The sequence below is a fragment of the Mus musculus genome, chromosome X (assembly GCF_000001635.26).
Source record: "Mus musculus strain C57BL/6J chromosome X, GRCm38.p6 C57BL/6J".
NCBI classification, from domain to species: domain Eukaryota; kingdom Metazoa; phylum Chordata; class Mammalia; order Rodentia; family Muridae; genus Mus; species Mus musculus.
The window spans coordinates 7235213-7260854 of NC_000086.7; the positions used below are offsets into that span (position 1 = coordinate 7235213).

General features: G+C 41.8%; 1 protein-coding gene and 5 non-coding genes across 12 annotated transcripts in view; all 6 read right to left on the reverse strand.

Moving 5' to 3' along the window:
• Clcn5 (chloride channel, voltage-sensitive 5) overlaps positions 1-25642 on the reverse strand; it is a 165549-nt gene that overhangs the window by 81403 nt on the left and 58504 nt on the right. For 4 of the 7 annotated variants that reach the window (XM_006527562.4, XM_011247442.2, XM_011247443.3 and 1 more), the window contains one exon: positions 21792-21827. The exons of the other annotated variants lie outside the window; for them this stretch is intronic. In XM_006527562.4, coding sequence (XP_006527625.1) covers positions 21792-21827 — 36 coding nt within the window. The remainder of the gene's footprint in view (positions 1-21791; positions 21828-25642) is intronic. 7 annotated transcript variants of the gene reach the window in all.
• On the reverse strand, positions 2471-2562 carry Mir500 (microRNA 500). The gene has a single exon (NR_030495.1). It is a non-coding gene; the product is annotated as a microRNA 500 (primary transcript).
• Positions 6031-6139, reverse strand: Mir501 (microRNA 501). Its single transcript, NR_030496.1, has one exon. It is a non-coding gene; the product is annotated as a microRNA 501 (primary transcript).
• Positions 6770-6834, reverse strand: Mir362 (microRNA 362). Its single transcript, NR_029851.1, has one exon. It is a non-coding gene; the product is annotated as a microRNA 362 (primary transcript).
• On the reverse strand, positions 12777-12844 carry Mir188 (microRNA 188). Its single transcript, NR_029574.1, has one exon. It is a non-coding gene; the product is annotated as a microRNA 188 (primary transcript).
• Positions 13190-13285, reverse strand: Mir532 (microRNA 532). The gene has a single exon (NR_030242.1). It is a non-coding gene; the product is annotated as a microRNA 532 (primary transcript).

Below are 25642 nucleotides of genomic sequence, written 5' to 3' on the forward strand. Positions count from 1 at the left end.
GCCCTGAAATGTCCATTGTGCTTACAGTCATGAACTGCTGCCCTTTATTAACATGGAAAGGATGACAGAATCTTGAAGTAATGTAAAGATAAAACAGTCATTCAATCTTGTTACTACAAAAATTAAAAAAAAAATGAATGGATCTAGTGGCAGTGGTAATTACCCCTATAATCCCAGCATCCAGCAGGAGTGCTATGAATCAGGGCCAGCCTAGGTTACATAGTGACCCTTTGTTTCCAAAATACCAACAAGTAAATGAATTACTGAGTGAATAAACGATTGAGGGTGTAATCTAAGGATACTATGCACTGTCTACATCAGATAAGAACCCTGTTTTTAAAATTCCTATCACAGAACAGTGTGCTAAGCAGTAAGAACAGCGGAGGGGAGAAAATACAATCTTAGAATGTATGTACAGCCTGTATAAGAGAGTAGACACAAAGGCCTTTATGGAACAAAACCCTAAGTAAATGCAATAGACAAAGAAAGTGATGGACAGACAGACAGACAGACAGACAGAAGTGAAGACATAATACTACACTATATGATGATATAAAAGTCTAGGAACTTTTAATTTCCACATTGTATGCTTTGCATATAAGATTAGCAAAAAGATAGACACCTCCCTATTCCTCACTCCAGAACAACCTATGGTAGACATCTCAAAGCATTTCCGTCTCTTGCCTACAGGTCTTGAATGATAAAGGGGTATTCTACAGGCTCAAACTGTAAAACCTCCTGTAAATACAGAGTCTCTAGAATAGCAATACCTCTCCTGGGCGTATATCCAGAAGATGTCCCAACCGGTAAGAAGGACACATGCTCCACTATGTTCATAGCAGCCTTATTTATAATAGCCAGAAGCTGGAAAGAACCCAGATGCCCCTCAACAGAGGAATGGATACAGAAAATGTGGTACATTTGCACAATGGAATACTACTCAGCTATTAAAAAGAATGAATTTATGAAATTCCTAGCCAAATGGATGGACCTAGAGGGCATCATCCTGAGTGAGGTAACTTAATCACAAAAGAACTCACATGGTATGTACTCACTGATAAGTGGATATTAGCCCAGAAACTTAGAATACCCAAGATACAAGATACAATCTGCAAAACACATGAAACTCAAGAAGAACGAAGACCAAAATGTGGACACTTTGCCCCTTCTTAGAATTGGGAACAAAACACCCATGGAAGGAGTTACAGAGACAAAGTTTGGAGCTGAGATGAAAGGATGGACCATCTAGAGACTGCCATACCCGGGGATCCATCCCATAATCAGCCTCCAAATGCTGACACCATTGCACACACTAGCAAAATTTTGCTGAAAGGACCCTGATATAGCTGTCTCTTGTGAGGCTATGCTGGGGCCTAGCAAACACAGAAGTGGATGCTCGCAGTCAGCTATTGGATGGATCACAGAGCCCCCAATGGAGGAGCTAGAGAAAGTACCCAAGGAGCTAAAGGGGTCTGCAACCCCATAGGTGGAACAACAATATGAACTAACCAGTACCCCCACCCCACCCCTGAGCTCGTGTTTCTAGCTGCATATGTATCAGAAGATGGCCTAGTCGGCCATCATTGGAAAGAGAGGCCCATCGGTCTTGCAAACTTTATATGCCCCAGTACAGGGGAATGCCAGGGCCAAGAAGTGGGAGTAGGGGGGAGGGGAGTGGGGGGAGGATATGGGGGGACTTTTGGGATAGCATTGGAAATGTAAATGAAGAAAATACCTAATTTTAAAAAAATAAATTGGGAAAAGGAAAAAAAAGAAAAAAAAAAGAAAAAATATTCCTCCAAGGGCATGGTGAAGAAAAATAGTTGTAGGAAGAAAAATATGTACATGTGTGGGGAATTTGCACATTTGCAGGTTATACAGGCATTTGAGCTTGTACTCTATAGATATCACTATTTGAGGTCATTACTGTGTCCATGTACACTGTTGATCCAGATGGAGTTTGTTCCTAAAGGTGCTCACCAGAGACTACATGCAGTAATCTGGCCCTTATTGTCCATCCATTACCATACTCTCAACATTAAACTGAATGCCCAATATACAGTAGAAACTAGACATTGGGGAGGGGAGAAGGCAGATCTAATAGTTCTTTGTCCTTCCAGTGAATCTTTAGCTAGAAACCATGTCTGAAACAATACTCACCTCTAGGCTGTGAGGAAGTAGAAAAACATATCAGGTTTGAACTCCTGACCTCATCCTGTATAACCATACAGGACAGAATACAGAGAAAGCCTACACACTCCAGGTACCTGAGTATTTTATAAGTTAGCTGTAGAAAGAAGCCAACTAGAGTACCTGAAATCTCTTAAATAATCTGTTAGGGGGTTCCCTGGTATACATGACTCACTCAAACAACTATTTTACTCAATAGAGGGAAGGAAGGGGGAGGGGGAAAGAAGGAGGGAGGGGTAGGCTGACACACAGGGTCTCTGGTCCTTCTTGATGCAGATGAGCTCACCTTCTCTGAACCCTTGCCCAGGTGCATTGCATTGAGATAGCACTAAGCACCCAGATAGCAAGGATTAGAGAGGGGGAGCAGAGGAGAAGGACCAGGGCCTTGAGTACTCAATGTGCAGGGGGGGAGGCGGGGGGGGGAGATGGGGGGGGCGGGAAGCACTGTACTATACACCAATATGAAAGCAGAAATGAGAAGTCTTACACTTTGTGTGTTTCTGTAGATTAAAAAGTCCCATTTTGTGACTCACCATCAACTGAAAACATGGAGATGCCACTCCCTACGCATCTCTTTTGAGGGTGAGAGCTAGTCTATCTTGGGGACTACCACCTGCTCAGCATGGTGTCAGCAAATTTGTACTTGTTGGGGGAGAAATGAGAAAGCACTGATTTACAGGTAATTGCCCTTCTATAAGGAAGTAAAAGGCCCCTCTAACCCTCAAAGAGTAGAATGTTGTCAATGAGATAACATTCATATCTAGATGACAAAGACAACAGAGAGGGGGAGGCAAGCAGAAGACTTTATCTTGACGTTCATACCACATGTGTGTGCACAGGTATACTCTACGTATGAACAAATGAAGAAAAAGCCTACATTCCAATACCCTGAGCTCATTTCTAACCTCGGAAGCTATATCATGAAGAAGCTTAATCTCCATAGGCCCAGTAGACAGTAGAGCTAGCATTTCAGACAGCTTAGTTCACTGCAGCACTACCAAACATTAGGAATTCAATCGATCTGGATGACCAGAACAAAATACAAATGCAAGCAACCTGTTAAAAGAGCAAGAAAAAGAATGAGAAGTGGTGCATAGGCTTCTCCTATAAGTATGTAAGGCTCAGGGTTTGTATTTTTGCATAATCCCAGTGCACTGATAAGAGCATTCATGCAAAGCAAAATGGCACAGCCTTTAAATACCAACACTCAGGAGAGTAAAACAGGAAAATTATGAAATTGTAGCCAGCCAGACTATATTGTAAGATTTTATCTGAAAGGGAATAAAATAAATGAAATGAAAAAAAAAACATGCATGCCAGGTCTTTAACAACAGGCAAGGGTGAACAAAACCTGGGGTTTAGTCACCTATACAACAGATGTGCATTTTTAGTGTGTAAGAAGAAAGTTCAATGCACATAAGCATAGACTGCGATTATGTCTCCTCTCCTGCCTTTTAGGTATTCAGAGAACTACATCTCTACTTCCATATGTCACATGTGCATCCACATGGAAACACACACGAGACTGAGAGCTCTTACTTCCTAGCTCCCTGAATGACTGCTCTCTCAGTAGGAAAGCAAATCTCACCACACATCCCTCCTCTGGAGAAAGCTATGCTCTTCAGCAGAACACTCCTGCAACAACACATAGCACAGCATAGTGAACAGTCAACATGTGCTAATTAAATCACCTGGCAGAAGATTCATGATGACAAGGCCCACTCTCATGTGTAATCCATGCACACAAGGAAGTGTTTGAGTTGGTTTTGGTTTTGTACACCAATTATGTGTCTGTCTATAATATTAGGTACATGCCTACAGAAATCATGCTACGGTTTCTCTCTCTTTGTTGCATATTCATTTGCCCACATGCCATCATCAAGTGTGGGAATGAGAAGGCAGGAGAGACCAGCTGAGCTTCTCCCAGACAGCCTGCATGAACATACATAAGAAAGAAGGGAACTCTTTCCTCTCTAGCCCCTCACCTGGCTGGATTCTGTGATTATAAGATTTGAGTGATCATCAGAATCAACTGGAAGGCTTAAAGAGAATATAAACTGCTCTGTGTTATGACCTGATAGGTCAGGGGTGGAACTCCGCACTTTGAATGCATTCCCATGTGACGGTGATGCTGCTGATTCAGGGATCCTGCCTTGAGAATCACCACTGTAAATGGCCATTCAGAACATGAAGCATCTGGACACGGTGGCACATCAGACCTATAATCCCAGCACCCAGAGCCTGAGGCAGGTGAACCAAGAGATCTGGGCTACTCTGGAATAGACAGCAAGTTCCAGGCTGGACTAAGCTACTTAGTTAGACCTCCCTCATCTGAATAAAAAATATACATGATATAAAGACTACTATTTTTAACATGAAAGAGATTCACTTTTCTTTTGGGATCACATGTTGCCCAGGCCAGCTTGCAAATGTGTGTAGAAAAGTATGACCTATGGAGGTGGGTATAGGAGAATCAGCTTGAGGGACAGAGCTACACAGTAAGACAGTAAGCTCCTGTCTTCAAATGGGAGTAGTGATGGTAGTTGACAAGAAGTCACTTAGTCTACTGGTCTTCGGGCTGAAGGGATGAGGAGAGGGAACAACACAATAGGCTCCATATCCACTCTTCCTGTGAGCGAGTGACTCCTCTCCACGTAGGCCCATGTGTTTAGGCATATCTAGGGCCATGGGAGGGGGAATAGTTTGAGAAATCTCATCTATCAGACCCTGCACTGAGTCATTCATACAGAATAGAAAACAAGGAACAATAGACCTAGGTCATTCTTTTGAACAGCAGTTGGTGAGTCTATAATAGTCAAGGATCTTAGTGTGTTTATTAGTCTCCTAAGAGAGTAGCACCTCTGTTCATTTTGTTTCCTGCTACATCCTCTATGACTAACAGAGCTGTATCAAATAGTGCATACCTGAATATTTGTGAAAGGAAGGAAAAGGAACAGGGGTGTGGACATATAGGGGCTCTGTCCTTTAAAGTGCAGGCGAAGTGCCACCCTTTGGATTCCTTGGACAGGACTTACTATTGAAAACAGCACTTGTGCTGAGGATTAATGTTCCTGATGAATCAGGTCAGATAATCCTCTCTGTGGGCACAAGTCTGTGAATCCTCTCCTCTGTATACACTGCATTTATATGGGACTGTGTTAAAATATGGAAGAATCCAAGTGGACAGTGTACATGAAGTCCCAGTCTACAGTCCACTCATGCAGGCATAATGGATGTGACACAGCTCACTCTCCCTGGACCATTTGCTCCCTGAACCACATGTGGTTCATACTCCTGTGGACCAAATCCCTAGTTGAGTACCTGCCATACTGAATAAATAGACAGGAAACAGTGGAAGGAGGCGTAAAGGTCCTACATGAAGATAACTCAATGTCTGAACCCTTGCCCAGGTATATTGCATTCGCAAAGCACACTCATCCAAGTAGCAAGTACTAGAAAGGCACAGCCTGCACCTATGCCCTTGGCATGTGGGTTCAACAAGAAGGCTTACTGTTCTTGCCCTGTGCATTCCTCCAAGAGTTGAACTAAAGAAGAATTTCTCTTCCAGGTGTCGGTATGAGAACTAGAATGAAAAGCTGCGCACTTATGTCAATACACAGTTTACTATGTGCCCCACTTGTTCTTGATACCTGTTAGGGTCATAAGTGGAAATAAAGTTCTACCTATAAAATCTAGGTGGGAAGAGGCCAAATTTGTCACATTTACTCTCCCATGCACCATGCCCGTTGTATTTGTAGAAGGAAAGAAGGTGGGGGGAGGCATAAAAGAAGTATGCAAGCAGCAAACAGATGAGATATGATGCACAGACCTCCTGTCCTTCTCCATGCAGATCAGGCTCACCTTCCCCAAATCCTTGCCCGGGTGCATTGCATACAAATAGCATTTTCACCCAGGGACAAAGGATTAGAGAGGATGAGCAGAGCAGAAGGCCCAGGCACCTGTACCATGTTTGTGTGGTTCTGTATATAATATTTAATTTTCCTTGTCCTGATTCAGCCAAGCATCACCACCTATACCCAAGCTTGACATCCCTGATTTATATATGTATCTGCCCCCTTCCCACCATGAGCATCCTCTCTCAGAGAAAACTTCTACGTATACAAAATGGTATCTCTCCCAGATCATACTTGAGAATTTGTGGGGGCCTGATTTATGTTTGGAAGGTAGCAAGAAGGCTGGGATCTGAGAATGCATATACATACTGAAAGAGGGCACAGTGGAGGAGGATACTCCATTCCTTTCCAATGCCTTTATACAATTCAAGCTTTGTGGAACAGGGGTTATCACTGGATGTAACAAACGGGTTGCCTGAGTAGCAGCACCTAATGTGTGCTCCTCATCACATGATCTGACACTTAGCAAACTGGGAATCAAGAAAGCTCATGCTGAGAATAGAAGCATGTCTACCAAACATGATAAAGACCATTTTGCTGTTAGAAAATGTGTAGAACCAAGTCTGACAGCTAAAACCAAAATCAAATGGTGGCCAGGAGGAGGGAAGGTGGCAGGTGAGATGTGCAAGTATGGGCCATTCTACACGCAGACAAGGCTCAGCCTCTTTGAATCCTTGAACAGGTGTGTTGCACTGAAGCAGCATTCACACCTAGGTTCCAAGGATTCGAGAGGGGGAGCAAGCAAGAAGGCTCAGGAACCTGCCCTTCCTGTGTGTGGTCAATATGCTTGTGTGCAACACACTAAAAGAGAACGAGAGATGCGCTCTGTCCTTTACAAACACAAAGGTCTGGCTCTCAGAATCCTTGCTGAAGAACACTCTCACCCAGGTAGCAAGGATCAGAGAACTGAAGCAGGGCAAAAGGCTCACAGCAAATGAACGCATGGGCTCACCTTTGACACAAGGTGCTTATCTGTGATGAGAAAGAAGACAATGTTCTTGAGCTTCACATTAAGTATGTCTAGGCACCTGAGTTCAACTCCCAGCCTCCACATAAAAGAGCCAAGCGTGAGGACTCAAAGAAAGCTAGATCCCTTGGCCTAACTGGTGAGTGCCAAGTCCCTATTAGAGACTGTTTCAAAAAACAGGGTAGATGTCCCCAAAGGGGAAGCACCTCAGGTTGACCTCTGCACCCTCCACACACATACACAGAAAGAGAGAGAGAGAGAGAGAGAGAGAGAGAGACAGAGTGACAGACAGACACAGAGACAAAGAGAGACAGAGACAGAGAGACAGACAGACAGACAGACAGACAGAGACAGAGAAACCTGTCTAAATATATACATTCATATTTTGTTCTGAGATTATAAAAATATAAAGCCAGAGATACAAAATACTGAAAGAAAAAAAGACAGAGAGACAGAGAGAAGAGGCCATAAGCTCACAAGATGGCAGTAGAGATTGGCATCCTTTAACACACATCAGCATCTTGTTAAAGTTACTTCAGATACCTGGAGGACTTGGTACTAAGATAACTTACAGAGGTTTCTCATTAGTGAGCTCAAGATTTTGTATTTCTAAAAGGGGCTGGGTGATGCTGGGGACCTTACCAGCATCATGGATAAGACAGAGAAACTGTGGAGTTTGGTATCTACAAACCCTGTTTCAAACCTATACTTCACCATGTACTGGATTAAAGAATCTACCTGCTTTCTCCAAGGTCATGGACTACTTCTAAAAAATGAGAATAACAAATGCTATCTCTTTAAAGAGTACCAAAAAAATTAGGTAAGATGCAAGCCTAGAGTAGGATGCAGGACCTGGCCCCTGGCTATTATTTTTACCTCTTACACTACCATTTTTGTACACATGTGTCTAAATGAATGTCCTGTTTACAATAGTATGGTCATACTCATATATGCAAAAGCCAGGTGAAGGAGGCATGAATATCAGTGACTCGGAGAATCTGTAAAAGGCAATGCAAGGACTGGCTCTCTGGTAATTCTTCTTCAATGTGCCTAAATCAACGAAGTTCACACCCCTTTCTGTGAGGGATATGAAAGACAAAATCACAAGTTTCAATCTTTCACTTTCCTACTATATGTCACAGAGAGTGAAGAGAGTCAGGAGTAAGGAGAGAGGGGAGAAGTAGAGAAGGGGGGAGAGCGAATATAAATGAATGACAGTAAGGCATTTTTCTCTATGAGAAAACAAGTGTATCAAACAAAAGAAACCTTCTATGCTCACGGGCCTATATATGATGTACACCTAGCTATAGATGGGCTTCATTCATATTTGTTCTCCTATCTACCCAGCTGATGCAAAAGCATATCTATGACTGTCTAGGTATGTGTTTACAAAAATGTCAGTGTTAACAAACAAGTATACCTTCCTATAACAGCTCCGTCAAAGATGAAAACCAAGAGAGCCCACTACCCTTCCTTAGAGGTGTAAGAGAACAAGGTTAGGGGAGCAGGACTCTGTTCCTGCTAAGCTGTCAGTGGGCCTCTGCATTTGAAGGTTGCCTATGTGTGCTGAGAACGTGATGAATCAGGTTTGACACTTAGAAAGTGGAGGCTAAAGTAAGGAAGTGCATCCTGCAGCTTCTCAGGCATGTATATGTGATCGTACACAGTGAGAATGATTTTCATCCTCCTGTATGCACATGCTACAAAGACTGGACTGCCCAACTTACCACTGGCTCCACATATCAGCACACTATCATACAATCAGAACTATAGTCACATACTACATGGTGTTTGGTAAGCCACAAACTACATATACAATAGTAGTCACATAACATTTCATCACCTAGTAATCCTTATTAGTTTAACTATACACTCCCATGGTGGTTTAATAAAAATTGCCCTCACAGGTTCATATACTGGAGTGCTTGGTCCCTAGTAGGTAAAGCTGTTTTGGGAAGGATTAGAAGGTGTGGTGTGGCCTTGTTCGAGGAGTCAGCTCACTAGAGGTAGACATTAAGCTTTCAAAAACCCCAAGCCAGGCCCAAGCTTGTTTGTGTTCATGTTCTCTTTCTCTCTTCTCTCTCTCTCTCTCTCTCTCTCTCTCTCTCTCTCTCTCTCTCTCTCTCTCTCTCTCCATCAATATCTCCCCTGCCTCTGCCTCTAACTTGCAATAAGATATGAGCTCCCAGCTCTTGCCCCAGCATCATGCCTGCCTGCTTGCTGCCATGTTCCCTACCATGATGGTCATAGACTCACACTGAAATTTTAATAAGCCCCCAATTAAATTGTTTCCTTTATAAGTTGCCTTGGTTATGGTGTCTCTTCTCAGCAATAGAACAGTAACTAGGCAACTCCATAATATTCATACAACGACAAAAATAACTTAACAACCATATTTCTCAGAAATCCCCATTGTTAAGAAATACTTAGCTATAAATACACACAGGCAAACAAGAGAGCCTTCCATCTTTAAATTCTTTCTGAATCCCAGCTGCATGTAGAAAACACTAGCAGCAGGTATCACAGGGAAGGAGCAGACCAAAAAGCTGGATCATAAGGATTACATAGGGAAATTATGACAAAATTTACTTTTTATAAACCCTTGAACATATGAAAGGAGGAAGCTTTATGAGAATAAGAAATTTATTCTTAGATACAAACCTTAGCACATAGTACATTCATAACCCCTCATGCTTTGCCTACTTTTGGACATGCAAATTCAAGAAATGCTCAAAACCCTCTGCACTAGGAGAGGTGATAAATACATGCTTTCTTTGTGCAGACGATGCTTGCTCTCTGTGAGTCCTTGCCCAGGTACTGTGCACTGGCAAAGCTCAAGGTGTTAAGGATTAAAGAGGAGGTAGAGGAGGTACCCAGACATGCATACAATTCATTCACAAGAAAGAAGAAAAAGAAGTCTGCCTTTGGCTACTTCTCTCATACTTCATATCCAACATCAGAAAATCCAAATTGCTCTACATTTGAAGTACATTCATAACTACATTTCACCACTGTCAGCATCACCACCTCCCCAAGCCTGTCGGACCTCACAATACCTATATTATTTCAGTGGCTTCCTAGTAGGCCTCTGGAACTCTCCTGATTTGCCCAGTCAAAACGAGGGTTATGAAACAATTAAATATCTAAATCCCTAATAACTCTAACTTTGAATTATAAATAAGAACTTAAGCTGAATAATATATTTTATCTATTACTAACAGTATGAGACAAACATTTTGTTAATACTATTGATCATGAAGAAGTTTAAAAACAACTACCAATCCAGATGCAATGAGAACTCTGATGCCCACATAATATATGAACTCTAATACGTTATCTGACTTAAGGAAACAAATGCTTGTTGAAAGCATGTCATATGTCAGAGTGATGATGACAATGAGTAAGAAGCACTGTTGCATCCTTGAAGGCAGAGAAGTTATCAAGTAACTACTAGAGCCAAAGGACTGAAGGCCAACTAAGCTTGACTTTCAGCGACAGGGTCTATATTGGCACAGTACTCACTAAGTGGCCTATGGTAGCCTCAAACTTGCAATGATATTCCTGTCTTCATACCTTAAGTGCAGAGTTACAGACATGTGACACCATATTTGAAGAAGCTCACACTGGCAGAAGATGGAAGATTTGGGCTTCACTGCAGAGAAGAACTGCAATGAGGGAAAAACTAAATACATTTAAATCCCTGTGTTTATCAAAATAGTTTTTGAATGCATATCTTTGCAATAACTCATTTTTAGCCCTGATAAGAGAGTCAAGCATTTACCTTTTCTTTCTTAGGAAAACTGTTATTAGTAGGTAATCAAATAGTAAATGAGGGGAAGTTTTTACTTTACAGAAGTTACCCAGCAATTAACAGGAGGGTGAATAGTGGAATGCCACCATTCTACAACTGCTAATGAAATAATGGCTCTAGGATTTGAGCATCAATGGCAAACTACCGTAACACACAAAGACCTGTATCTCTGAATGGAGGCAGTTCTTTCCTCCCCACAAATTAAGCCTGAATCTAATAAGGCTCTTGGATACAACTCTCAATTAATAGGAAATGCAAATAAAAGGAGCATGGAAGCTACATCAGAGGAATGTGCTCATAAAAACACAAGACTGTGGAAAGCCACGCAGATATATGACCTACTTTCTTCCAACAAATAAGTATGAGGAAAAAGGTAAAGACGGGCTTATAATTCAAAGGCACTTAAAATACTGGCCAATGAAATTAATGCAAGGGTCTTATTTAGATCCTAGTTTATGATACCTCCAAAAGAAATGGAAATTTGAACAATGGATATATGATGTCAAAGAATCGGTAATTATTTCTAAACATGATAATGGCACAATGACTTTTGTTGGATTACAAAAAGAAAACAATCCTTCCTTTTGTGCAGATTCACACTAATCATCAGTGCTCTTCCCTCCATCTGTGACTGAAGCCTTCCACACTTCTGCTGCTGCTTCAATGGCATTGATGCTCTCAGTACACAGCAGCCTTTCCTAAAGGCTCCACTGGAAACTGAAATGCCACCACTTTCCCTACTATTGTCACTCCACGCATTACATACTTGTTTCCCTTGCTTTTTCATTCTCCTGGGCAACAATGACCCACTGCGTGTTTAATCATTTTGTTTACTGCCTTCATCTCCCTAATAGCCCTGATTAGTGCTGTGTACGTGGGTGCATAGGAAAATACTCAAAGTAAAAAAGATAACCAAGCGACATTTGCTGAATAGCCTACCAAACAAATCAGCTGTGAACCCTGGGTCTGGAACAGGATGAGGAAAAAAGTTCCAGCTTTCAAGAGAAAGAGTTTCAGTATCAAACAAAAAAGAACTATCCAAATAAATGTCTTAAAGCTATCATACACTCTCCTGCACAAAGAAATATATATGTGAGAAAGCAGGACACAGTGCGGGTTTTTCCACTCCCTGAAATCTAGTATATATGTGAACAAATGCATCTAAAGAAGTACGTGCAAATTTCCTCATAGCATAAGCTTATGAGAAATAGCTAGATGGCTTTCTTTCCAGCTAACTTGAGAATGAGAGTCCTGAGAAGGCTCTCTCTGCTCCCCTATATACAGGAAAAGCAAGACCAGGACAAAAGACTTCCCTTCTTTCTAAGCAATAACTGTCACCAAAGGTAAGGGTCCATACTCTGTACAAAATACAATACAAAATTAGAAGGTAAGAAGGCTGGAAATATAACTCAGTTGATAAAAGTATGCCTAGAACTCACAGAACCCTGGGTTCCATCCCCAGCACAGCAGAAACCAGGCGTACATTCCTATAATCCTAGCATTCAGGACAAAGAGGCATGAAGATCAGAATTGGAACATCAAGCCAGGCATAGCCACTCCAGTCTTATATCTAGCACTGAGAAGGCAGAGGCAGGCGAATTTCTGAGTTTGAGGCCAGCCTGGTCTACAGAGTGAGTTCCAGGACAGCCAGGGCTATACAGAGAAACCCTGTCTCGAAAAAAAGTGCTCCATCATCATCCTTAGCTATGCAGGGAGTTCAAAGGCAGCATGGGACACATGAGCCCTCCCTGGAGAAAGAAAACTGTGAGATGTGCATGTCAGGTGGAAGACAGGACAGATGGCTGTTTCCTTGGGTATGTGGGGTTTTCTTTATGAAGTTGTGTATGCATATGTCCACCATGCACAAGAGAGCAAGGAAAGCTGAAGCTCACCATCCTGCAAACCCTGCATGTGGGAGGGGTTTTCAGAGAGCTCACCCTCCACCATGCAAGGGATGTGAGAGAGGGAGCAGGGAAGGGTTCACTCTCTTGGCACAACAGGTAGGTACTTTCTATGGAAAAAGCAACAGAAAGCAGCCCAGGGATCACGCAGAAACAACAAACCAGCTACATGAAACTGATGGTGGGTAAGGCAGGAGGAACACACACATGCGGACCAAGAGGGGCATTACAGGCAGGAAAGTCACTTGGAAGAGATAGCGAATGGCAATGCTGTGTGTATATATATACATATATATATATGTATATATATATATATATATGCGCCACACAGAGAGCACATGAGAGAGAGGAGACATGTCTTTGCTGTAGATGTATATGCAGTCATGCCTATGCACAGGAGAGAGAAGAGAAGGCTTGCTCTCCTGCAAGCCTTGGGTGTGGGAGGGTAATTAAGATGTCAACGGTCCTACACTCAAGGCATGGAAGAGAAAAAGCAAATCTGTAGGCGTGCTCTCCTGTGTACAAATCAGCATGCATGTACAACAGTGTGTCTTTGTCTGTGTTGTATGTTGGTCCTGAAAGGTATGATGACTGCCTTAGACATAGCACAATGAAAAGGTGTATTTGTGAACATGCACATATATGCCTTTAGGAGTGTTCACTTCCTATGGACTATTTGTTTTTATACTCTTAATTATTCATTTTATTTATTCACTTTATATTCCACTCACTGCCCCCTCTTCCAGTTGTTTTTAATATTCTTTTCTTTTTATTCCCAATGCCAGTTTATATTTGCTCTTGGTAGAGTATTAAGTTGTGGTAATTTGTTAAGCTCTTCTATGTTTCTTTTTTTTAAATTAGATATTTTCTTTATTTACATTTCAAATGTTATCCCCTTTCCTGGTTTTCCCTCTGAAAACCCCCTTTGCCATCCCCCTCCCCCTGCTCACCAACCCACCCAGTCCCACTCCCCTGCCTTGGTATTCCCCTATACTGGTGCATCGAGCCTTCTCAGGATCAAGGGCCTCTCCTCCCATTGAGGTCCAACAAGGCCATCCTCTGCTACTTATGCAGCTGGATCCATGAGTCCCTCCATGTGTACTCTTTGGTTGGTGGTTTAGTCCCTGGGAGCTCTGGGGCTACTGGTTGGTTCATATTGTTGTTTCTGCTATGGTGGATGCTCTCATCCAACCACTGGATGAGAGCATTCACCTGAACCTCCACATAGCTAACACACTCCCCTCCCACATTCCTGAGCTAAAATTTATTAAATCTATATTTTATCTTTGCTGTCCTGAACCCTTTTGGGCAGCCCTTCTGGGGCCACCTTCCCCTTTGTGTAGTCTCCCCTCCCCCAGCCTGAAACCTTGCTTGCTCAGGGGTGGAGCTTCCCGCTCAATCTTTCTGCCACGCCTACTGCTGGAACCTGCCGCTTTGCTGTTCCGAAGCCATCACGTGATCACCCTGCTACTGGATCCCAAGATTATTTGGCGGGAATTGGGCCCCTTCCCCCTTCCTTTATAACTGAGTGCCAAAATAGTAAAAATTGAACCGTGAGCAGAGAGCTTTGTCTTGGTTCCTTCCTTATCTCGCGCAGCCCAGCCCCTCTTCTCTTCCAGGTTTCCAAAATGCCTTTCCAGGCTAGAACCCAGGTTGTGATCTACTGGCCAGACACAACACCTTTGTACCTACATTTCAGCTGTCTCTCCCTCCTGTACCTTCCCTGCATAGTCTGTCACTTGTGCCCTTGTCATTGTGGAATCCCCTCTTCCTTCTCTGCTGTGCTTCTTGCTGGGGAATCCTGCAAGTCTGGCTTCTGTCTCCCTGCCCAGTCACTGGTCACTGGCAACTTTATTTCCCAATCAGAGCCAACTAGGAGCAGAGACCCTCAGCACAGACATGTGGGCTCCCATATGATTTCAGGAGCCAAATTAACACAAATAACATTAGAACCAATCTGCAACATTAAGTACTTTTCATATACAACTAATTTGTTCCCACAAATATCTATGAAGTAATGATCATGTTCCCTGTCCTACAGATGAAACAATACCAGGTCATACTTAAAGAACAGCTAGAAAGAATGATTATAGGATATAATCTGGGTGTAGCAGTACACCCTCCATAATCTCAGCAATGAGAGGCTGAGGCAGGTGAATAGCAAGTTGGAGACCTGACTGCTTTACATTGTACAATCATGTGATCAAAATAAAAATCAACAAACAAAAAAGAAAGCTGAGAATGTGTAATGTGAGCCATCAGAAAGAAAGCCGGAAAAGTGGGCTTTATCTCCTGATCATATTTGTGTGCTCACACAAAAGGTAGAGCACAAGGCTTTTGAGCCCAGGGAAGAGGTAATGAAAGTGGAAGTACTAGAGGCAATGGGATATTAGCCACTTCTAATGTGTGTTAGATTGGACCTGTTTTAAAAGTACAGCCAACTGCATTTCATAATGCCTTGGACTTAAAGTCTAAAAAAATAAATTTCAAAGATCCTTCCAGAGACTCAACCTACTCAAATGCTCTGTAATCTTGGCTTGAGCACCTAGGGGATGCAGCTGTTGTTACACAACACTGGAAGGGGAGCTGGTCTGTTTGAAAGGCAAGGGAAGAAAACCAGGATTTCGGCTTTGGATGCATTAAAGTTTTAGATGCTTATTAGACACCTGGGGCAGATGTCTAATATACAATTGAATGAAAACATATGGAATTCAGCAACATAAATATGAAAGTAAATACCTACGAAGGAGGTATTTACTTACAAATACAGCTGCAAGACCAGATTAGCTCAAGATTGATGAGAAGTGGAAAAAGTCCAAAGCTTAAACCAGATATGATAGTTAATCTTCATTATTTTATCAACTTGATTGGATTCAGAATCACCTAGGAGACATATCTCTAGGCATGTCTGTGAGAGTTTCTGGAAAGGCTTAACCAAGGAGAGACGATCCATCCTGACTGTGAGTTGGACCATCCTGTGGGCTGGGGTCCTGAATCAAATACTGTCATTCCACGTTTCAATATATACAACACCACAAGGTTAGTACAACTAGTTACCCATATTTATATACTGTGAAAATTTGAGACACAAGGTAAATTGCTATTCCAAGATCAAAAGGCTAGTACTAAAACAAGCTAGAATATTTGTGCCTATCTAGCAAACCCCAAAGTTTTGTATACTCAAAAGTAGATGAGAACAAAAGATGATGTGGATCTACTTTCTGGAAAACTGAACTCATATATGTGAGTGGAGAAGAGAAATGAAAGAGGAAAAGTACAACAGGAAAGCTGGAGGGAGTGTTGGGGTACAGTTCAGTTGTAGGATATGCACCTAAGATGTGTAGGGCCATGAGTGCAATACCCTGTTAACCATGACCAAAAATACAATCAAAGAAATCTCAGGGACTATCATAAATTTGTGTTTGTTTTAGTTATGGTTCTGTTGCTGTAAAATGGCATTGTGACCAAGACAACTTATCAAAGAAAGCATTTAATTCAGGACTTATAGTTTCAGAGAGTTAGTCCATTATCAACATGTCAGGGGGCATGGCAGCATAGAAGACATGGTGCTGAAGAAGGAACTGAGAGCTCACGTCTGTCTGATCTGCAAGTGACAGGCTGACAAAATCAATCTGGGCCTGGTGAGAGTGTATGAAAATCTAAAGCTCATATCTATTGACACAACTCCTTCAACAAGGCCACATCTACTCCAAGACCACACCTACTCCAAAAGAGACCACACTTCCTAATCTTTTGCAAAGAGTTCTAGTCTCTGGTAACTAAGCTTTCAAATATATGAGCTTATGGGGTCATTTGAATTCAAACCACCACAATGCATGTGCATGTATAGGTGTATATATGGAGGCAGAGACAGAGACAGGGAAAATGCATATGTGTTTCAGAAATAACTTCTTTTAAGTTCATCATCCTACATGCATGCAGGCATGGCACTCAGACAGCACACTAAAGACAAGAGTGCAGTTCAGAGAGAGCTTATAAATCCATAGACTCCATGTGTGGGACAGAATCAAGACAGCTCACAGATCAGCATGTGAGACATGTAAGACAAATGGGTTTCTTCTTGTTTCCCTCACTGACAGAAGATGTGCACAGACATTAGAATAAGGAGGCATGGGGTGATAAGTGGCCTCATCCTCTTATACCTGTGTGTACCATCTGTGCATCCACCTGAGGGTGAGAAGGGTATCATCATAATAGCCAAGTCTACAAGAAAAGCACTAATAACTCCCAGCCTGCATTGCTTCTAGGTAACAGAAAAGGGGCATGGGCTCTCTCTGTTCTAGTGTTACTACTGTATTTTCTGTTTTTGTTTTTGGTGTGTGTGTGTGTGTGTGTGTGTGTGTGTGTGTGTGTAAGGGACACTACAAAGTTCACCCTCCTATAAGCTCCAGGTATAAAAAGGAGGATGAAAAAAATACACACATTTATTTCACCACTCAAGATATGAGAATGAATGAGTCAGATGCCTTAGACTGTATGTATCTGTGGTCCTACACACACACACACACACACACACACACACACACACACACACACGAACAAACAAAGGCTCAAGCCCAGTAAACCTTGTGCTATGTCAGGAATATGTGAATAAGTAAGAAAAATAACAAAAAGGTTTACTGAAGCTGGGCTTAGTCCTACCACTACAGAGGCTGAGGCAGGAGAATTGTCTTAAGTGGAGCTACTCTGGATTAAGTAGAGAATACCAGGACAGCTGAATAGCAAGCTGAATAGCAAGGTCCCGTCTCATGATAGATAGATAGATAGATAGATAGATAGATAGATAGATAGATAGATAGATAGATAGATAGATAATAGGCAGGCAGACACACAGACAGATCATTGGATGGATGGACAGAATGGATGGATAGAACAACAGATAGACAGATGAACAGATAGACAGACAGGCATGATAGATAGACAGATGGTGGATAGATGGATGGATAGATGAATGGATGGATGGACAGACCAATGGACAAGACAGATGGAGAGAGATGATAGATGATGAATGGATGGAACAATGGACAGAGGGACAGAGAGATGGACAGATGATAGATGGTGGATGGGTAGACCAATGGGTTGACAGACAGATGGACAGATGGACAGGCAGATATAATCTATGATAGATTATGGGTATATGGACCAATGGACAGACAGACAGACAGATGAATGGATAAACAGATGATGGATGGATGGATGGATGGACCAGTGGGTGGACAGACAGATAGATGGATGGATGGACAGATGGACAGGCAGGCAGACAGATGCTGGGTGGCTGGCTGGACCAATGTACGGAAGGGCAAACAGACATGATAGATGATGGATGGATGGACACATGAATAGACAGACAGATGGACAGATAGATCTTGCTCTCCTGAAAACTGCACAGTTAGAAGGAGAATTTGTAATGTTCCCTTTCCTACAGTTAAAGACATACAGAGAGGATGGGAGGTTCTTTGCTCAAGCAGAAAAGCACAGCAAGGTTCATTCACCCATAAACACTATGTATGGAAAAAGGAATGCAAAACTAACATGGAAGAGTGATCTGTGAGGTACCAAGCAGACTGGAAGTGGGAGGAGTATGGGTCTGAGGCAGAAGATCTGTCCTCTGTGACTTATAGGCATGTGTGCGCATGAGAAGGTTCATCTCATGCACATGGATGCCTATGTCATGGCAGGAAAGAGGATGTGTCATGGAAGAGTGAAGAATAGCTAAGCATGTCTAAGCAAAATAGATGACAGTAAGAAATAGGACTGAAGCTTCCACACACCTCCAGCATTTGTGTCACTCAAGCAGCAGAACATAGCCTAGGCTTTGGAATTCCTTGTTCTGCCACTAACAGCCACATCTCATCTCTCCATACCTGCATTTTCATCAATAAAATGGACATAGCAGTAGCTGTGGACTCTTAGAGTCACTGTAAGGACTAGCCGGAACACTATGGCCAGCATCAGTATGTGGAACAGTATAAATGCTAAATATGACCCATCAGTGTTGGCACCAGGAGCAGCAAAATAGGCCTCTCCGGGGATCTGTCACTAAAAGATACCCACAAATGTCTTGTACCCCAAGAGTTCATCTTCATTCTTATCTGGGATCCCAAGAGCAGCTTGCTTGTAGTTATATTCACACTTTCATGTTCAACAAATGCAATTAAAGGAGAGAGAAAGAAAACTAAGGAAACAGACCTAGATGTGGAATCTTCAATTTAAATGCTCACTTTTGAGGGATAATATGGCAAAAATAGATCAGAGACTGAGAAAGCCATATGCATGCATCCAGGAGGTAAGGTACTGGGTACATTGTGAGGATGGATCTATACAACAGTGACACATGCCAGACAAAATATTAAAAGTGTGTCTTTGACACCTGTAGTAGGGACATACCAGCAGAACAAGCCAGAAAACTAGCTCTTAAAGTTTCTTGAAGCCGGGTGTGGTGGCGCACGCCTTTAATCCCAGCACTCGGGAGGCAGAGGCAGGAGGATTTCTGAGTTCGAGGCCAGCCTGGTCTACAAAAGTGAGTTCCAGGACAGCCAGGGCTACACAGAGAAACCCTGTCTCGAAAAAACCGAAAAAAAACAAAAACAAAAACAAACAAAAAAAAACAAAACAAAAAAAAGTTTAAAAAAAAATTTCTTGAGATAATGGTGCCTTCAGAATCAGGAATACCCTAAAAGCAAGATATACATTTTGAGACTTGATATGTATAATATAGTCACTATCCTTGAGGAGCCTAAAGAGTCTCCTCAAGTGATGGTCCTGTGAAAAGCTACGATTCATCCTGATTGATGACTTCCTAATACAAGGATAGAATAACCCTAGATAAAAGGATACGCTGAACCTGAACTACTTACACAAAGCAGTAGGTAAGCAAGAAATAAAAACCCAAGAATTTAGAGCTGCTCAAACCAAATAGGTTTGAGTAAAGAACAACCAAGATGGTGGGAAAGACCATGTATGTCAAGAGAAGGACCTATCTATGGATAAGACTAAAGTCAGTTATTCAAGCAAGGCAGCTAGTCCAGATGGGCAGGCAGTTTCTGATGACGATATTCAAATGACTAGGCTGGCTGTGAGAGAGAGCTACAGGCAATGGGCAGTACCAAAGTTTCTCAAGTTGGAGAATAAATAGAGAGAGTTTAGGAATGATTCAGGAGATGTCAGAAACTCCTTCCTGAACTGGCAACCCATTCTGCCATAAAGATGATTGCCAAACCAATATAACAGAAACGAGTGCGAGGTATACTTTCAATGATCTACAGACCTTGAATGGTCAAGCTTAATAAGATTACAGAAGAAAATGCCAAAAGGAAAGATGGAAAGGTGGCTCAGCAGTTAAGAGCACTTAATGCACAAACATGAAGACCAAAGTTTGGATCCCAGCATCCATATAAATAAATGGATGCTCCCACATAGGCCTGTAACCCCAGCACTGAAAAGAATGAAACCAGAAGGAATCCTGGGGCTTGCTGGCTGTCAGACCAGATGCACTATACAAGATGTCATTCAGTGAGAGATCTTGCCTCAAAAGAACAAGTGGGCAGTAACAGAAGAGAGCAATCTCACTAGCCCTCTCATGTGCATAGGTACATGCACCTGCACACATACACACATGTACATAACACACATACATGCATGCACACACATGCACATGAAATATGTATATATATATATATACATATATATAGAGAGAGAGAGAGACAGACAGACAGACAGAGAGAGAGAGACAGAGACAGAGAGAGACAGAGACAGAGAGAGAAAATGCCACGGACTCCAGCACTAACACAGAAACTGGCTCAAGCCAACAATGAGATGAGCAGCAGGAGTGTTAGCAGTAAAGCTCATGCTGCACTGTTATGAATAGAGAGTACAATACTGTACACTGCACATGCACCAAGGCATTCAATGTATTCTGCTGCTTCCGGCCCTGAGCAGGCTACCTGTGCTGTGCTGGTGATCCCCCCCCCCAAAAAAAAATATGAAACACTAATACTTTTCTCATTTCCCAATGCCAGTAATTCTAAAGCCAAAACATAATACATGATAACAATGGCATCTGAGTGAATTTCATTTTTATTACTCGGGGGAAACTTAAACAAAAGAATCCTGACAACTTGGAAGGAGCTTACTCATGAGCTCAAGTCCCCTCTAAAAATAGAGACAGTTACATCATTCACTTGGTACATAAATGCATTACATCTCACCACTTGGCTGAGGGGCAGAGTGAGTCGATTCATTGTCTCTCTGCTTATGCTTTTTCTTAGGAGCCGTCAGTCCTCTGCACTTCCCATTTCCTCCAAAACTCTGATCTAAGTATGTCTTTGTTCAGAATGTCTCATAGAGCTTTTCCACACATCTTACTTTGCATTCAAGTTATTTGCACTGGGCCTTATTTTTCCCCAAGGGAAGAGACTGACTGCTATTGCTCCAGGCCTCAGATACAGGTAGGGTCTCCTTAACTTGTTAGGAAATAAACCTATTCGGTTCCCATTTTCTTCTAAGTATTGCCATTTCAAGAGCCCCCAAATGTGTTATCAGCAGCTAGTCAAGTCGTTTCTCCTTATCCATATTGCACAATATGGATAAAGTGGTTTGCTAATTCAAGAGGGTTTCAGGGTGTGTCGTGTTGCATGACACAAGCTCCATCCTTCAGTCTCATTTCTAGCCACCCACCTAAGGTGTGGTGGCTACTAACATGACAAATACCGCCCACATCTTACTCCATAATGATACAAGTTTATGAATAAGTCTTGATCTGAAATGATGTCCAACAGATAAGACACACTGAGTTAAAAATTACTCTTCATTCACTCACCGAAAAAAGAAAAAATATTAAATAATCTGGAGAATTAGATTCTCCCACCCCTGTCTGATTGGAGCTGACTCTTAAGAGCATATATGCCTGACACTTCTACACCTTAATTCCTCCATCCTACAGTTGATAAAGAGCTAGGGGTGTGGCTCAGTGCCCATACAGCACTTACCTAACATGTAAGGTCCTGGGTTCCACTCCGAGCTCCCTAGTAAAAAGATAGTATGAATAAATATTTTCAGTAGGGGGAGAAAATCTGCTGAAACTGTTTTAAGAAATCCTATTTTGCTTGAATTTTGTGACTTGGTGTTATATATTTTAAGAGAGTATATAAAGGCTTCTGCCACGCATGTGTGTTTGCCCCACAGCAGACTCAAGATACCACCTTCTATAAATGACAGGGAAACTCCCCCCAGGAGTCTCAACAAGATGCTTCCCTAAATAAGACCGAAACAAAAAATGGCAACACCAATTAACAGGCCAATGTGGCTGGGAAACTTTCACACGGGTTTATCCATATATGAAGAGCTATGGGCAATTAGTAGTTACGGAGAGAAAGAGAATAAGCCTTCTGATAGGTTAGCCACTCCCAAGAGGTCAGCCCTGAGCACATACAAGCAGTGCTGTAAATGATCTCAGCAGGTTTATTTATAAACTTATATACATAAACACAACAACGAAACAATAAGAGGAGATGGATTTCAAAAGGGATGGAGGAGATGGGAGGAACAGGAGGAAAGAATGATGGAAATACAATGCTCATATAAATTCCATTTGCTTTTTTCCTGCTTTCATATATTCTAACCAGACTGCAGTTTCCCGACTCTCCTCCCAGTCCCTCCCCCTTCACCTCACAACTCTATGCTCCCTCCCATACACTCCTCTGTTTCCCTTCAGAAAAGGGCAAGCCTCCCAAAGATAATAAATAATAAATAAATACTAAGCCAAGAAAAATTTAAAATATGTTGCTTTCAGGGTTTCAGCAGCAAGAAAAAAAAATCATAGATATTTCTAGGAATATCTTCTCAATCAGAATGGAATATAAGACTAAACAGGGCTGTATCAAATGATACAGTATTATTAGTTGTGTTATAATTTTACAAAGAGGGTTTAATAAAGTAGTAATGTCAATAAGCTACAATGATTTTTAAAAACAAACCAAGCAACTTGCTATTCCCCTTAATTCCTTCTTTGACTATGCTATAAGGTAGCTCTCTAGTTCTTAAAATTCTCTCATCTTCATTTGTGATGCAAGGCTTTCTGGGTTTCCTGTGCACCTCTCTAATGCTCTTTCCTTTCCATCTCTGTTGCCATCTCCCCCTCAATGTTCCTAATATGCCTCATCTGTGAGAGGAATACATCTTCCTAATCAACTCAAAGTTCTGTTCTGACATTCAGACATCATTATTCTCTAATGACTTTCAAATTCTAAATATCTAATTCCTGCTCTCTCATTCATGCCACAGCCTAATTCAAACCATTTACCACCAAATAACAAGGCTGAGACCTGAATCCCATATCTAAGATGAAGTCATTAGACTTCCTCAAAGGCAGACTCCTCTCTCTCTCAATGTTCCCTGCAATCACTAGTGTTAATTTTGTTTTAGCTACTTAGGTGGGTCTTTTTTTTTTGCTCCTTCCCCCTTCCCCCTTTAGTCCCATAAATGTAATTTATCACTAACTCTGGACTTGCTTGTGTCCAATATTTTCTTATCTCTTTCCTTTCTTTTTAAAACGTATTTATTTTATGTGTATTAGTATTTTGCCTATAGTACATCTGTGTATTGTGTGAATGTCTTTTGCTTGTGGAAGCCAGAGGAGGGTGTGGAGTCCCATGAGGCTGGAGTTAAACATAGTTGTGAGCTATCATGTGGGTGCTGAGATCAAACCCAGCACCTCTGGAAACACAGCCAGTGCTCTTGACCACTGAGCCGTCTCTCTAGGCCCCATCTCTCTGCATTCTATTACCACTTTCTGCTCAGATGCCTAGGATCTGACTGTGTTACCCCCTTTTCTCAGCTATTCCTCTCCAACCTCATCCCCTGTTGTTAGCTAAATTCCTTCCCTGCCTGGCAGCTCTCCACAGCCTTCTCCAGTGAAGCCTACTTCCTTGGTCATCTCCCACCTTCAATCTCCAACCAGACTTGTATTTCTCAGCCACAGTGGATTGTTGCCCCCCTCCTTCCACATGTCTAAATAGCAAGTGTTAAAGGTAAGCCCAAGTCTCATTTATTCCTTCCTTCCCTAACCTCCCTTTGGACCATGGCAGTCACTACATTATATTGACATCAGCACCACTGTACAGCAGAATTCAAGGCATAGTTCTCTAGCATCCTCCACAGTGCTACACACAATGGTTGCTCAAGAAAAGTTTTTGGATCATATGATAATGATTGTTCAAAGTATAATAATATTTTTAGACAAAGACAAAGTCTTGCTATGATGCAAACATTGGGCTGGGCTAGAACTCACTATGTAGTCCAGACTGGCCTGGAACACTTAATCCTGCCTCAGCCAAGGATGTGCTAGGATTTCACACATAAATCACTTAATTTTTTAAAAAAAAAAGTACTTTTATTTCTCTCTTTAGTGATCACATACTGAATCGAAAATCAAATCTCCCATGAGACTTATTACACTCATCCAACTTCCGCTTCTCCTGTTGTTATGGAACACACACACACACACAAATACACATCACTTAATGTTAAACATGTACAACTATAGAACTTTTGTAACAAAAGATCACAAAATGCAACTAGATACTCCCCTTACACATGGGAAAACTGCTTCTCCCTGACCCCATCCTGGTTTAAACAAAGCCCTTAAATGAAAAGGCAAGGAAAACCGGAAACCCTTCACTGCTCTAAAATTGACCCTGGTGGTGGAGAGGTGGGTTTGAGAAGAAACCTTACATTCAAGAGCTCAAATCAAGCAAAGAAGAGGCCCAAATGTACTGGAGCCCAGCACATATCTCTCAAAGGCCAGCAGTTCACAGCCGTCCTCTTTTCTAACTTGTCTTGCTGGATTCTTAAGTCTGTTTAAACTACCCTATTGCTCAATATCACTCAGCCACCAAATAACAAGTCCTCCATAGTTAAGTCAAGGAAACAGCCTGGCAGCCACACACCCCGATTGTACTCTACTTCATGTAACTTCATGAGCTGGCTTCTCACAGGCAAACAGAACTTAGTTAACTACTTATGACAACAAGGAAAAGTTATAGCCCCACATACGCCAACCCTTGTGATTATAATATATTCCTTAATTAATCATATAGGCAGGCAAACTCGGAATCTGCTAGTGTTTATGTAACATTTAGCTAAAAAATTATTGCAGGGGGAGGGGTAAGAAAGAAATGGGCAAAACACTCAGCAGACTGGCCTAGTAAAGTGTTCAAACTATATCAGACTATCAGTGGGAGCACTTTTCTCGTTGAGTCAAATGCTAACAATGACATTTAAGAATGTCTTCTTTCTTCCTAAACAGAGATCTTAGAGTTTCCTATCAGTGATGCGCTCAGATCATTGCTAGATTTTTTTTCTTTTTAAGATTTAGGGTAATTTAAGTCTGTTTCTCGGTAAGCTTTTACATTTAATTTGCTTTGGTTTGTTCTAAGACAGGGTCTCAGGATGATCTCAACTCCTGATCAGGTTTCATTCCAAGCACTGGAATTACAGGCATGTGCAACCTAGCTCGGTGATCACCAGGAATTTTACTGTGTGCTGATTAAAATGCCAACCCTATAAGCCACACAAGGTCTTTGGCAAGAAAACAGGCAGGTTTCCTAGCCACAGGAACCTCATGAGGGTTATGTCTAATTCTAGGATAGGACACAAATAGCATGAGAAAACTCACCATTTGAAAGTTCATAGTTGGAAAGTGAGAATTTTGCTATTTTGTTTTCATACTGAAATTTGAGACGCAAAAATATTTTCTATATAATTTATTATTAAGTGTTAATAGTAATCAGTACACAGAGGCCCTGCCTATCTGAATATTTCATGTATGTGTACATAGATA